This window comes from Limulus polyphemus, unplaced genomic scaffold (assembly GCF_000517525.1).
Source record: "Limulus polyphemus unplaced genomic scaffold, Limulus_polyphemus-2.1.2 Scaffold2351, whole genome shotgun sequence".
NCBI classification, from domain to species: domain Eukaryota; kingdom Metazoa; phylum Arthropoda; class Merostomata; order Xiphosura; family Limulidae; genus Limulus; species Limulus polyphemus.
In genome coordinates this window covers 177214-193458 of record NW_013667961.1, presented here as the reverse complement: position 1 = coordinate 193458, position 16245 = coordinate 177214, and the positions used below count along the sequence as shown (strand labels likewise).

The following is a 16245-nucleotide window of genomic DNA, read 5'->3' as shown; positions in this document are numbered from 1 at the left end:
TACAGGTTTAGTTGTTATGTTTAGTACAGGTTTAGTTGTTATGTTTAGTACAGGTTTAGTTGTTATGTTTAGTACAGGTTTAGTTGTTACGTTTAGTACAGGTTTATTTGTTATGTTTAGTTCAGGTTTCGTTGTTATGTTTAGTTCTGGTTTCATTGTTATGTTTAGTACAGGTTTAGTTGTTATGTTTAGTACAGGTTTCGTTGTTACGTTTAGTACAGGTTTCGTTGTTATGTTTAGTACAAGTTTAGTTGTTATGTTTAGATCAGGATTAGTTGTTATGTATAGTACAGGATTAGTTGTTATGTTTAGTACAGGATTAGTTGTTATGTTTAGTATAGGAAAAGTTGTTACATTTAGTTCAGGTTTAGCTGTTATGTTTAGTTCAGGTTTAGTTTTTATGTTTAGTACAAAATTAGTTGTTATGTTTAGTACAGGATTAGTTGTTATGTTAAGTACAGGATTAGTTATTATGTTTCGTTCAGGTTTACTTCAAAAATAGTTATTACGTTTAGTACAGGTTTAGTTGTTATGTATAGTACTGGATTAGTTGTTATGTATAGTACAGGATTAGTTGTTATGTTTAGTACAGGAGTATTTGTTATGTTTAGTTCAGGTTTCGTTGTTATGTTTAGTTCTGGTTTCATTGTTATGTTTAGTTCAGGTTTAGTTGTTATGCTTAGTTCACGTTATGTTGTGATGTCTAGTTCAGGTGTAGTTGTTAAGTTTAGTACAGGTTTCGTTGTTACGTTTACTTCCGGTTTCGTTGTTATGTTTAGTACAAGTTTAGTTGTTATGTTTAATGTAAGTTTAGTTGTTATGTTTAGATCAGGTTTCCATGTTATGTTTAGTACAGGAATTTAGTTGTTATGTTTAGATCAGGTTTCCTTGTTATTAATCCTGTACTATACATAACAACTAATCCTGTACTATACATAACAACTAAACCTGTACTAAACGTAATAACTAATTTTGAAGTAAACCTGAACGATACATAACAACTAAACCTGTACTAAACGTTGTTATGTTTAGTACAGGATTATTTGTTATGTTTAGTACAGGATTATTTGTTATGTTTAGTTCAGGTTTCGTTGTTATGTTTAGTTCTGGTTTCATTGTTATGTTTAGTAGATGTTTAGTTGTGATGTTTACGTTGTTATGTTTAGTTCAGGTTTCATTGTTATATTTAGTTCAGGTTTAGTACAAAATTAGTTATTATGTTTAGTACAGGTTTAGTTGTTATGCTTAGTTCACGTTTAGTTGTAATGTTTAGTTCAGGTTTATTTGTTATGTTTAGTTCAGGTGTAGTTGTTAAGTTTAGTACAGGTTTCGTTGTTACGTTTACTTCCGGTTTCGTTGTTATGTTTAGTACAAGTTTAGTTGTTATGTTTAGTGTAAGTTTAGTTGTTATGTTTAGATCAGGTTTCCATGTTATGTTTAGTACAGGATTAGTTGTTATGTTTAGATCAGGTTTCCTTGTTATGTTTAGTACAGGTTTAGTTGTTATGTTTAGTACAAGTTTAGTTGTTATGTTATGTTTAGTACAAATGAACTTGTTATGTTTAGTTGATATACCTAGTTCAGGTTTCATTGTTATGTTTAGTAGAGGTTTAGTTTTGATGTTTAGTAGAGGTTTAGTTTTGATGTTTAGTAGAGGTTTAGTTTGATGTTTAGCTCAGGTTACAAACCTGTACTAAACATAACAACTAAACCTGTACTAAACATAATAAATAATTTTGTACTAAACCTGAACTAAACATAACAATGAAACATGAACTAAACATAACAACAGTTGTTACGTTTAGTACAGGTTTCGTTGTTACGTTTAGTACAGGTTTTTGTTATGTTTAGTACAAGTTTCGTTGTTATGTTTAGATCAGGTTTCCTTGTTATGTTTAGTTCAGGTTTAGTTGTTACATTTAGTTCAGGTTTAGCTGTTACGTTTAGTTCAGGTTTAGTTTTTATGTTTAGTACAAAATTAGTTGTTATGTTTAGTACAGGATTAGTTGTTATGTTTCGTTCAGGTTTACTTCAAAATTAGTTATTACGTTTAGTACAGGTTTAGTTGTTATGTATAGTACAGGATTAGTTGTTATGTATAGTACAGGATTAGTTGTTATGTTTAGTACAGGATTATTTGTTATGTTTAGTACAGGTTTAGTTGTTATGTTTAGTACAGGTTTCCTTGTTATGTTTAGTACAAGTTTAGTTGTTATGTGTAGTTCAGGTTTCCTTGTTATGTTTAGTACAAGTTTAGTTGTTATGTTATGTTTAGTACAAATGTACTTGTTATGTTTAGTTGTTATACCTCGTTCAGGTTTCATTGTTATGTTTAGTACAGGATTAGTTGTTATCCTTAGTTCAGGTTTAGTACAAAATTAGTTATTATATTTAGTTCAGGTTTAGTACAAAATTAGTTGTTATTTTAAGTTCAGGTTTAGTACAAAATTAGTTGTTATGTTTAGTACAGGATTAGTTGTTATGTTTAGTACAGGATTAGTTGTTATGTTTAGTACAAGATTTGTTGTTAAATTTAGTCTTGGTTTAGTTATGTTTAGTACAAAATTAGTTGTTATCTTTAGTTCAGGTTTCGTTGTTATGTTTAATACAGGACTAGTTGTTATATTTAGTCTTGGTTTAATTATGTTTAGTACAAAATTAGTTGTTATTTTTAGTTCAGGTTTCGTTGTTATTGTTACGACAGCGGAAGTCGCGTGACGCTGGGAGCATGCGCGCTCGAGTTTCTCGAATTATCGTGAATGTCCAAGTGTTTGCTAGACGCCCTCTTTTTTAGTATATATAAGCCTGACAAAGAAAGCTAGCGAGATATATATATATAGATCTAATGTGTCAGAAAAGTTGTTAAATGTATTACAAAGTTTGTATCAAGGAAGAATAAACTGGGTTAATCAAGAATAGACTTGAATCACTGAAGTTTCTCAGAAATAATTTATACCGGAAATTAACAAACAAGCAGATACGCAACATTATGTTTAGTACAGGATTAGTTGATATATTTAGTCCAGGTTTAGTTATGTTTAGTACAGGTTTAGTTGTTATTTTTGATGAAATCCAATGAGGTTACCTTGCTTGTATATTTAAACACGTTTTTTTTAAAAAACACAAGGAGGTAAGATAACTTCTTTGAAGAAAAACGAATAGCCTATCTAGCTTTAGTTTAAAAGTTGGACTTCATTACAAACACCTTTAGAGGAAAAATAATGAGGCTGCATCGCTTGAATCCAAAGCACTGACTGTAGTATAGAGTATCTGAGATCACCTACCTTGAGCCCCTTGGCTCTGTTAATAGCTCTTAATGGCCTTAGTACCCTTAGAACACGAAGGATTTTGACCACAGAGATTGCCTCGTTGCTGAAACAAAAAAACGTAAATCAACATCAGTACTTACAATGATAATTAAGAGACCAAAGTAGCATTGGATATAATCTTTTATATAGCATCAATATACACTAAAAAAAGAAAAAAAACTAAGCTGAGGGAAATATCTAAAATATGGTCTTTCTTATAGGAGAGTAGGTGAAAAACAGATCTGAGGAACACTTACTCGAAAGCAAAGGATATGAGAGATACAGAAACAACTAGAACGTCTAGCATGTTGAAGGCACTACGGCAGAAGGAGCCTCTATGAAGGAAGACACCATATGTAATAGCCTGAAAAAGTAAAACAGATAAGAAGCATCACAATAAGAACATGAAAAACATTAATTTCTTGTAGACGATATTTTACCAATTGCAAATAAACAATAAGTTAACCACTTCTTCATAAATCGTATTGTCGCAATTTCAAATACTGGAGGCCTGGCATAATCTGGTGAATAAGGCATTCGACTCGCAATCTGCGGATCACGGGTTTCATATTCTATACTGAAACATCCTCGACGTTTTAGGTAAGGAGATGTTATAATGTGATGGTGAAACCCATTAGTCGTTGGTAAGGAGTAGCCCAAGAGTTGGCTGTGGGTGGTGTTAATTAGCTGCTTCCATCTAGCCCATCACTTTAAGCGTGATTCAAAACCAAGCAAGCAACCAAATACACCCTGAAATTATTTAATGTTGTGATTTGGTTATTAAATAGAGAGCACATGACGTTAAGATAAAAAGTTTAATAATGTAGTCCTAGAAAGCACCGGAAAGGTTAACGTCAGAATTTCTAATAAATTCAAGGAGTAAATTATAAATACGAGGGCCAGTGAGCCTAAAGATTTATTCTTTCAAAAATGTTTCTAGCCGGTAGAGTGATTCAATCATAGTGTTGTTGTTTGTTTGTTTGTTTTTTAGCTAGCTTTTATTTTCAGTTACTTGATCGATCAGCCGTAAAGTTGTACAAGTAAGTTTATTTTTACGTTAGTATAGTACAGTTGAAAAATAATCTGTAGATTTGTCCTACGAGTTATAACAGTTTTCAAGCTTTTTAAAACGCTAAAGAAGAAATAAAGTAATTTGTTATCATTACGTTGTACTGAAATTTGAATAACTTTCACCAAAAACTGCCTAAGGAAAGAATAACCATAAAACAATACTTATCATCTCTTAAGACATTATTATAAAATAACTTTAATTGTAAACAAAAACTCACTATAAAATGAATTTCAATATAGTAAATCAAATATGAATTCACTTACTTTAAAAGGCATTTGAATAAATCAAACATAAACTTACTTACCTTCAAATAATTTGAATAGTAAATCAAATATAAATTCACTTACTTTAAATGGCATTTGAATAAATCAAACATAAACTCACTTACCTTCAAATAATTTGAATAGTAAATCAAATATAAACTCACATATCGTCAAAATAATTTCAAAGTAAATCAAACATAAACACACTTACCTTCAAATAATTTCAATAGTAAATTAAATATAAACTCACTCACTTACTTTCAAACTAATTTTTATAGTATATCAAATATATACTCACTTACATTCAAAGTAATTTTTATAGTAAATCAAATATAAACTCACTTACTTTCAAACTAATTTTTATAGTACATCAAATATACACTCACTTACATTCAAAGTAATTTTTATAGTAAATCAAATAGAAACTCACTTACATTCAAAGTAATTTTTATAGTAAATCAAATAGAAACTCACTTACATTCAAAGTAATTTTTATAGTAAATCAAATAGAAACTCACTTACCTTCAAATAATTTCAACAGTAAATTAAATATAAACCCACTTACCTTCAAATAATTTCAATAGTAAATCAAATATAAACTCACTTACATCAAAGTAATATTTATATTAAATCAAATATATACTCACTTACATCAAAGTAATATTTATATTAAATCAAATATATACTCACTTACATCAAAGTAATATTTATAGTAAATCAAATATAAACTCACTTACCTTCAAATAATTTCAACAGTAAATGAAATATAAATTCTCTTACTTTCAAATTAATGTCAATAGTTGATCAGCTATAAACTCACTTACCTTAAATAATTTCAAAAGTAAATAAAATATAAATTCACTTACTTTCAAATTAATGTCAATAGTTGATCAGCTATAAACTCACTTACCTCAAATAATTTCAAAAGTAAATAAAATATAAACTCACTTACCTTCAAATAATTTCAACAGTAAATTAAATATAAATTCACTTACTTTCAAATAATTTCAATAGTAAATCAAATATAAATTCACTTACTTTCAAATAATTTCAATAGTAAATCAAATATAAACTCACTTACCTTCAAAGTAAATCAAATATAAACTCACTTATCTTCAAATTAATTTCAATAGTAAATCAGCTATAAACTCACTTACATTAAAATTTATTTTAATAGTAAATAAGATACAAACTCATTTACTATAAAATAATTTCAATAGTAGATCAAATATAAACTGACTTACTATTTCAATTGTATAACAAGTATAAATTCACTTACGTTCAAAATGATTTCAATAGTAAACAACTGATATACTCACTTACTTTTAAAGTAATTTCAATAGTAAATACGGTGGTAAAGAAATAATCAAAGTAGTTGAGAACCTAAACACAGAAAAATAAATGCAAACAATAGAAGTTATGCTTTCTTATAATTGATTAGTTTATTCATCTAAACGTCTATTAATTCACGTAATGTCTGACAAGCATTTTATTAGAGATACATTTCAACAAAAATTCGTAAATATAAAGCCAATTTTAAAATTAAAAGGAATAAGTCCTAAACTAAATATTTGTGATTATCAACTTTTTTAAGTCTACTGTACTAAACAAAATCATCCTGACCTGCTTGAATTTTAAATACTTTTAAATCAGACATTTTCATACTGCACTAAAAACATATAATAGAAATTTACAATATTTTATGCATGAAAATTAGAATAATAAGGAATTCCATTTTTTTGTTAAATAGTTATACCATGATCCGTTATGAAATAACAACGATTGTCATTTAGTCAATGAACATTTGGTAGAAATGGCAATTTCATCTCATTGTGGGAAAGGGTCAATACAGATAGGAAACGCAGCTTGGCACTAATGTTCGATGCTTAAAACAAGAGTGTTGGTAGGTACTGAAGTATCCTCCACCACGCTTCTGAAAGAGCTGTTCCCAGAACATCGTTAGGGTCTGAAGTAATGAGTGTTGATAAGGTCTTGAAGTATCATCAACCCCTACTCTTTAGTGTTTAGAGTTATGACTGTTGATAAGGTCCCGATGTATCATCAACCCCTCTTCTTTAGTGTTTAGAGTAATGACTGTTGATAAGGTCCCGATGTATCATCAACCCCTCCATTTTAGTGTTTAGAGTAATGACTTTTGATAAGGTCCCGATGTATCATCAACCCCTCCATTTTAGTGTTTAGAGTAATGACTGTTGATAAGGTCCCGATGTATCATCAACCCCTCCATTTTAGTGTTTAGAGTAATGACTGTTGATGAGGTCCCGATGTATTATCAACCCCTCCATTTTAGTGTTTAGAGTAATGACTGTTGATAAGGTCCCGATGTATCATCAACCCCTCCTCTTTAGTGTCTGGAGTAATGAGTGTTGATAAGGTCCCGATGTATCATCAACCCCTCCTTTTTAGTGTCTGGAGTAATGAGTGTTGATAAGGTACTGAAGTATCATCAACCCCTCCTTTTTAGTGTCTGGAGTAATGAGTGTTGATAAGGTCCTGAAGTATCATCAACCACTCCTTTTTAGTGTCTGGAGTAATGAGTGTTGATAAGATCCTGAAGTATCATCAACCCCTCCTTTTTAGTGTCTGGAGTAATGAGTGTTGATAAGGTCCTGAAGTATCATCAACCCCTCCTTTTTAGTATCTGGAGTAATGAGTGTTGATAAGGTACTGAAGTATCATCAACCCCTCCTTTTTAGTGTCTGGAGTAATGAGTGTTGATAAGGTACTGAAGTATCATCAACCACTCCTTTTTAGTGTCTGGAGTAATGAGTGTTGATAAGATCCTGAAGTATCATCAACCCCTCCTTTTTAGTGTCTGAAGTAATGAGTGTTGATAAGGTCCCGATGTATCATCAACCCCTCCTCTCTAATGTCTGGAGTAAACAAGAGTGTCAATAACGTCTTGAGGTATTTTTTCCTTTGAATGAGTTGTTTCCGAAGCATCCTTAGTGTTTGAAATCACTTGAGAAAATTGGGCGCTTCTCTCAACTACTTCAAATACATGATTGGTGATATTGAATGTAAGCTACTCCGTCTTCTCTGATTCAGGATTCATTGATCAGAGAGCGTATCTTATTATCCATTTGATTGAATGTAATCATCCCTAGTTCTCATAGCCAATTTGAAACATTTGGAGTTTTGGGATTCATAAAAAGATGACTCTATAAAGATGAGGAATAAGCAACAAACCACATTTCAGATCACCCGATCGTCAGATTCTTGATTTTCATAAAGATCAACTGAGAAAATGATTGGTGGTTTTCTCATGTCAAAGTTATAACTCTACAAATCCTATTAATGAACATATAATATTGAAATAAGTTTAATTAAAAAGTCCATTTATAAAAAATACAAAAATAATAACTCAATTACCGGTGAAATAATGTTTCTGTGGCGACACATCTGCCACAACATGGTCGCCTCTTAAGAACTAAAGACGTTTTATCAATATTTCAGGGAGACACATCTACTGCAATATGGTCGCCACATAACCATTAAACACGTGTTACCAATGGATTAGTGCAAACACGGCTACTACAACGTTGTCGCCAAATAACAATTATACACGTGTTACCAATACTTCAGTGGAGACACGGCTATACAACATTGTTGCCACATAACAACAAAATTTTTATTTATAAAACGTATTAGAAACACAGTTTGCTTTAATAGCAAACTATTCAAACTAAACTCAAGGAAACATACAGTTATCTAATCATTGGATTGAGTCTATACAAAAACACTAATTAGTCTTCTGCTCATACGAAACTATAATACTCAGATTTAGTTAAAAGTTTAATGTAAGGAGACAACTCACTCTATTTCTGGCTGAGTTGGCGTTAAGGGGATCTTCTGCTGCTAACATGGTGCTGCTAATGAGGATACAAGCTAGGACTATGTTACTGAAAATAGAGTGGTTGATAATGCGATGACACATGACTCGAACTCTGAAAAAAAAAAAGTCGAAATATTTCACGTAATCGTTTTGTTTGTGACATTTAATTCTTCTAAAACCTTAAAACCTTTCTAAGTAATACTTTTCATCCGGATAGTTTTATAGAGAAAATTTTACCAATTACTTATTAAAATTAGTAATAAGAATTATTTCCTGAAATAGCACAGGAATTACACAAGTTATAATACAATTGAACATGGGCTGCCACCGGATTGGCCAGAGTTATATGGACCTCGGCTACAACTATATTCACCCAAGTTATACAGAATATGGTACCTGAACTTCTATCGAATATACTAAGGTTTATAGAACATAGAAAATGGACTACCACCGGATATACACAAATTATATACAACATGAACTATCACTGGATATACAGAAACTAAACAGAACATGAACTATCACTGGATATACAGAAATTAAACAGAACATCAACTACAACCGGATAAACACAAATTGTACAGAACATCAACTACCATAGGATATAAACAAATTATATAGAAAATTAACTACCACCGGATATACACAAATTATATACAACATGAACTATCACTCGATATACAGAAATTAAGTAGAACATCAACTACAACCGGATAAACACAAATTGTACAGAACATCAACTACCATAGGATATAAACAAATTATATAGAACATGAACTACAACCGGATATACACAAATTATATAAAACATGAACTACAACAGAAATTACACAAATTATACAGAACATGAACTACCACTAGATATACACAAATTATATAAAATATGAACTACCATCAAATATACACACAAATTATACAGAACATGAACTACCACTGGATATACCGAAATTATATAGAACATGGAACATGAATTACCATCGCATATACACAAATTCTATAAAACATGAATGACCACCTGATATACACAAATTATACAAAATATGAACTACGACGGATATATACACAAATTATACAGAACATGAACTACTACTGGATATTCAGAATTATACAGAACATGGAACATGAATTACCACCGCATATACATAAATTATACAGAACATGAACTACCACTGGATATATAGAAATTATACAGAAAATGGAACATGAATTACAACCGCATATACACAAATTGTATAGAACATGAATTACCACCGCATATACACAATCTATACAGAACATGAACTACCACCGGATGTACCCAAATTATACAGAACATGAACTACCACTAGATATACATAAATTATACAAAAGATGAACTGCCACTGGATGTACACAAATTATACAGAACATGAACGACAGTCTGATGTACAGAAATTATACAGAACATGGAATCTGAATTACCACCTCAAATACATAAATTAGACAGAACATAGAACATGAACTACCACTTTTTATACAGAAGTTACAAAGAACATGAACTACGACCGGATATACAAAAATTATATAAAACATGAACTACAACCGGATATACACAAATTATACAGAACATAAACTACCACTGGATATATAAAAATTATACAGAATATGAACTTCCATTGCATATACACAAATTATACAGAAAATGAACTATCACCAGGTGTACACAAATTATACAGAAAATGAACTACCACTGGAAATACACAAATTATACAGAAAATGAACTACCACTGGAAATACACAAATTATACAGAACATGAACTACCACCGAATATACAGAATTTTTACTGAACATTAACTACCACTGGATGTACACAAATTATATAGAAAATGAACTACAACCGGATATACACAAATTATATAGACAATGAACTACACCAGATACACACAAATTACACAAAAAATGAACTACCCCTGGATATACACAAATTATATAAACATGGAACATGATTTACCAGCACATATACACAAATTATATAGAACATGGAACATGAACTACCACCGGATATACACAAATTGTATAGGACATGAACTACCCCTGGATATAGAAAATGAACTACAACTGATATACACAAATTATATAGACAATGAACTACACCAGATATACAAAAATTACATAAAAAATGAATTACCACCGGATGTACAAAAATTATACAGAACATCAACTACCACCGAATATGCACAAATTATATAAAACATGAACTACCACCGAACATAAGCAAATTATAAAGAACATGAAGTACCACTGGATATACAGAAATTATACAGAACATGAATTACCACCGCATATACACAAATTATATAGAACATGGAATATAAACTATCAATGGATATACACAAATTATACAGAACATGAACCACCACCGTATATAAACAAATTAAACAGAACATGAACTATCACTGTATATACGCAAATTATATAAAACATGAACTACCACTGTATATACGCAAATTATATAAAACACGAACTACCACCCTATATACACAAATTATACAGAACATGAACCACCACCGTATATACACAACTTATATTAAACATGAACTACCGCCGGATATACGCAAATTATGTAGGACATGAACCACCACCGTATAAACACAAACAATATTAAAAACATGAATTACCACCGGAAATACGCAAATTAAACAGAACATCAAGTACCACCGAATATACAGAAATTATACAGAACATGGTACATGAGTTACCACCGCATATACAGAAATTATACAGAACATGGTACATGAGTTACCACCGCATATACACAAATTCTATAGAACATGAACTACCACTAGGTATACACAAATTATACATAACATGAACTACCATTGGATATACAGAAATTATACAGAACATAGAACATGAATAACCACTGGATATACTCAAATGATACAGAACATGAACTACCACTGTTTATACGGAAATTATATAGAACATGATCTATGACCGGATATACCAAATGATACAGAACATGGAACATGAATTACCACCGCCTATACACAAATTATACAGAACATATACACAAATTATATAGAACATGAACTACCACCGCATATACTCAAATTATATGGAACATGAACTACCACTGGATATACACAAATAATACAGAACATGAACTTCAACCGGATATACACAAATTATATAGAACATCAACTACAACCGGATATTCACAAATTATACAGAACATCAACTACAACTGGATATACACAAATCATACAGAAAATGAACTACCACCGGATATACACAAATTATATAGAACATGAACTACCATTGGATATACACAAATAATACAGAACATGAACTTCAACCAGATATACACATAAACTTTACAGAACATGAATTACCCAGTGGATATACACAAATTATATAGAACATGAATTACCCAGTGGATATACACAAATTATACAGAACATCAACTACAACTGGATATACACAAATCATACAGAAAATGAACTACCACCGGATATACTCAAATTATACAGAACATCAACTACCACTGGATATATAAAAATTATACCGAATATGAACTGCCACTGGATGTACACAAATGATACAGAACATGATTTACCACTAGATGTACACAAATGATACAGAACATGAACTACAATCGGGTGTACTGAAATTATACAGAACATGGAACATGAATTACTACCGCATATACATAAACTATATAGAACATGGAACATGAATTACCACCGCATATACATAAACTATATAGAGCATAGAACATGAACTACCACTGGATATACACAAATTATATAGAACATGAACTATCACTGGATATATACAAACTATATAGAACGTGGAACATGAATTATCACCGCATATAAATAAACTATATAGAACATGGAACATGAATTACCACCGCATATACACAAATTTTACAGAACATGGAACATGAATTACCACCGCATATGCATAAACTATATAGAACGTGGAACATGAATTACCACGACATATACACAAACTATATAGAACATCGAACATGAATTACCACCGCATATACACAAACTATATAGAACCTGGAACATGAAGTACCACTGGATACATATAAACTATATAGAACATGGAACATGAATTACCACCGCATATAAATAAACTATATAGAACATGGAACATGAATTTCCACCGAATATACACGAACTATATAGAACATGGAACATGAACTACCACTAGATATACACAAATTATATAGAACATCAATTGTCACTGGATATACACAAACTATATAGAACATGAAACATGAATTACCACCGCATATACACAAACTATATAGAACATGAAACATGAATTACCACTGCATATATATAAACTATATAGAACATGGAACATGAACTACCACTGGATATACACAAATTATATAGAACATCAATTGTCACTGGATATACACAAACTATATAGAACATGAAACATGAATTACCACCGCATATCCACAAACTATATAGAACATGAAACATGAATTACCACTGCATATATATAAACTATATAGAACATGGAACATGAATTACCACCGAATATACACAAACTATATAGAATATGGAACATGAACTACCACTGGATATACACAAATTATATAGAACATGAATTGCCATTGGATATACACAAATTATATAGAACATGGAACATGAACTACCACTGAATATTCACAAATTATAAAGAAATGAACTACCTCCGTATAGACACAAATTATATAGAACATGGAACATGAGTTATTACCAGATATACACATATTATATAGAACAGGAACTACCACTAGATATATAGAAATTATACACAATATTGAACCTGTAGCCACGTCTGCATTTATCAGAAATTTATGGAACATGGAACATGAGACCCCATCATAATTACCTAATACTGAACATTGGCTGTAATCAGATCTACCAGAGTTAAATGGAACTTGTAAATCTAGATATATAAAACGTGACATCTCTAATACAGCTAAATGTATTTAAGTTATTACCAAATATTGAGCTACAATCAGCTTTACCTGGTTTATAGAAATTGTGTAACCTGATCTACCCTAGGATTTACCTGAGTTATATGGAAGGTCCAATCTCTGCTACCACTGGATTTACCTGAGTTATACGGGACGAAAAACTTCAGTTACAAATGTATGTACCTGAGTTATATAGAAGGTCGATTCTCAGCATCCTATATTTTTGCTGAGTTATATGGAAGGTCGATCTTACACTACCACTGTATTCAACTGATCTCTATCGAAGGTGAAACCTATGCTCCAACTGGATATACCTGAGTTATGTGAAACGCTAAACCTCAGCTGTCACTAGTTTTATCTGAGCTATGTGATAGGCCAGACCTCAGCTCTCACTGGTTTAACCTAAGTTACACAGAACATGTAACCAAAGATACCACTAGAGTTATCCAAGGACTGCTGAACATGTGCTGACATCGTATCTACCTATATTATATAGAATGCTGAATATGAACTACCATCGTATCAACCGAAATTATATAGAACGCTGGACATCAGCTACCATCGTATCTACCTAAATTATACAGAATGCTGTACATAAACTCCCATCGCATCTACCTAAATTATATAGAATGCCGAACATGAACTACCATCGCATCTACTTAAATATATAGAATGCCGAACATGAACTACCATCGCATCTACTTAAATATATAGAATGCCGAACATGAACTACCATCATATCTACTTAAATATATAGAATGCCGAACATGAACTACCATCATATCTACCTGTATTATATAGAATGCCGAACATGAACTACCATCGTATCTACCTAAATTATAGAGAATGTTGAACATAAACTACCATCGTATCTATCTAAATTATATAGAATGCTGAACATGAACTACCATCGTATCTATCTAAATTATATAGAATGCTGAACATGAACTACCATCGTATCTATCTAAATTATATAGAATGCTGAACATGAACTACCATCGTATCTATCTAAATTATATAGAATGCTGAACATGAACTACCATCGTATCTATCTAAATTATATAGAATGCTGAACCTGAACTTTCATCGTATCTGTATAAATTATACAGAATGCTGAACATGAACTACCATCATAGCTACCTATATTATATAGAATGCTGAACATGAACTACCATCGTATCTATCTAAATTATAGAGAATGTTGAACATAAACTACCATCGTATCTATCTAAATTATATAGAATGCTGAACATGAACTACCATCGTATCTATCTAAATTATATAAAATGCTGAACCTGAACTTTCATCGTATCTGTATAAATTATACAGAATGCTGAACATGAACTACAATCCTATCTACCTACATGATATAGAATGCCGAACATGAACTACCATCATATCTACCTATATTATATAGAATGCTGAACATGAACTACCATCGTATCTACCTAAATTATAGAGAATGTTCAACATAAACTACCATCGTATCTATCTAAATTATATAGAATGCTGAACTTGAACTTTCATCGTATCTGTATAAATTATACAGAATGCTGAACATGAACTACAATCCTATCTACCTACATGATATAGAATGCTGAACATGAGCTTTCATCGTATCTGTCTAAATTATAGAGAATGTTGAACATAAACTACCATCGTATCTATCTAAATTATATAGAATGCTGAACATGAACTACCATCGTATTTTCCTAAATTATATAGAATGCTAAACATGAACTGCCACGGTATCTACCTAAATTATATAGAATGCCGAACATGAACTACCACCGTATCTACCTAAATTATATAGAATGCTGAGCTTGAACTACCATCGTATTTACCTAACTTATATAGAATGCTGAACATGAACTGCCATCGTATCTACCTAAATAATATAAAATGCTGAACAAGAACTGTCATCATATCTACCTAAATTATATAGAATTCAGAACATGAACTACCATCGTATCTAAATAGGAGAGTTAGTTGTCTATTTATACAACTTACTTGTTTGTATTAGAAAAGATAAAGAAGTAGGAGAGTTAGTTGTCTATTTATCCAACTTACTCTTTGTAATAGAAAAATAAATAAATAGGAGAGGTAGTTGTCTATTTATGCAACGTACTTTTTTGTGTTAGAGAAAATAAATAGGAGAGTTAATTGTCTATTTATAAAAGTTACTTGTTTGTGTTAGAGAAAATAAATAAATAGGAGAGTTAGTTGTCTATTTATGCAACTTTCTTGTTTGTATTAGAGAAAATAAATAAAAAGGAGAGGTAGTTGTCTATTTATCCAACTTACTTGTTTGTATTAGAGAAAATGAATAAATAAATAGGAGGGTTAGTTATTTATTTATCCAACTTACTCTTTGTAATAGAAAAATAAATAAATAGGAGAGTTAGTTGTCTGTTTATCCAAGTTACTTGTGTGTAATAGAAAAATAAATAAATAGGAGAGTTAGTTGTCTATTTATCCAACTTACTTGTTTGTATTAGAGAAAATAAAGAAGGAGGAAGCTTGAGGAATAGGATGAATCTTGGTGGGGATGTTAAGCTCAGAGAGGCGTCTTGGTCTAGCACCTGCAGCAGATTCTACATCCTCCTTCTCTTCATTTTCACCTTCTTCTTCGTCTTCATCTTCATTATCTTCCTCATCGTCGTCGTCTTCACCTTCTTCATCTTCATTGAAAGTTAGAAATCATTGTTCAGATGAATGATAACAAACCATTTCACTTAGTGAAGTTAGAGAACTAAATGCTGAACGGTAATGAGAATAAACTGAATTTTCTGAAAAG

General features: G+C 31.0%; 1 protein-coding gene across 1 annotated transcript in view; it reads right to left on the bottom strand.

Moving 5' to 3' along the window:
* Nucleotides 1-3284: 3284 nt before the first annotated feature.
* LOC106466704 (muscle calcium channel subunit alpha-1-like) overlaps nucleotides 3285-16245 on the bottom strand; it is a gene marked incomplete at its 3' end in the record, with an annotated part of 121990 nt that continues 109029 nt past the window's right edge. The window contains exons 20-24 of the mRNA XM_013927001.2: nucleotides 15934-16129; nucleotides 8482-8611; nucleotides 5967-6026; nucleotides 3566-3672; nucleotides 3285-3372 (exon numbers count right to left, since the gene is read on the bottom strand). Coding sequence (XP_013782455.2) covers nucleotides 3285-3372; nucleotides 3566-3672; nucleotides 5967-6026; nucleotides 8482-8611; nucleotides 15934-16129 — 581 coding nt within the window. The remainder of the gene's footprint in view (nucleotides 3373-3565; nucleotides 3673-5966; nucleotides 6027-8481; nucleotides 8612-15933; nucleotides 16130-16245) is intronic.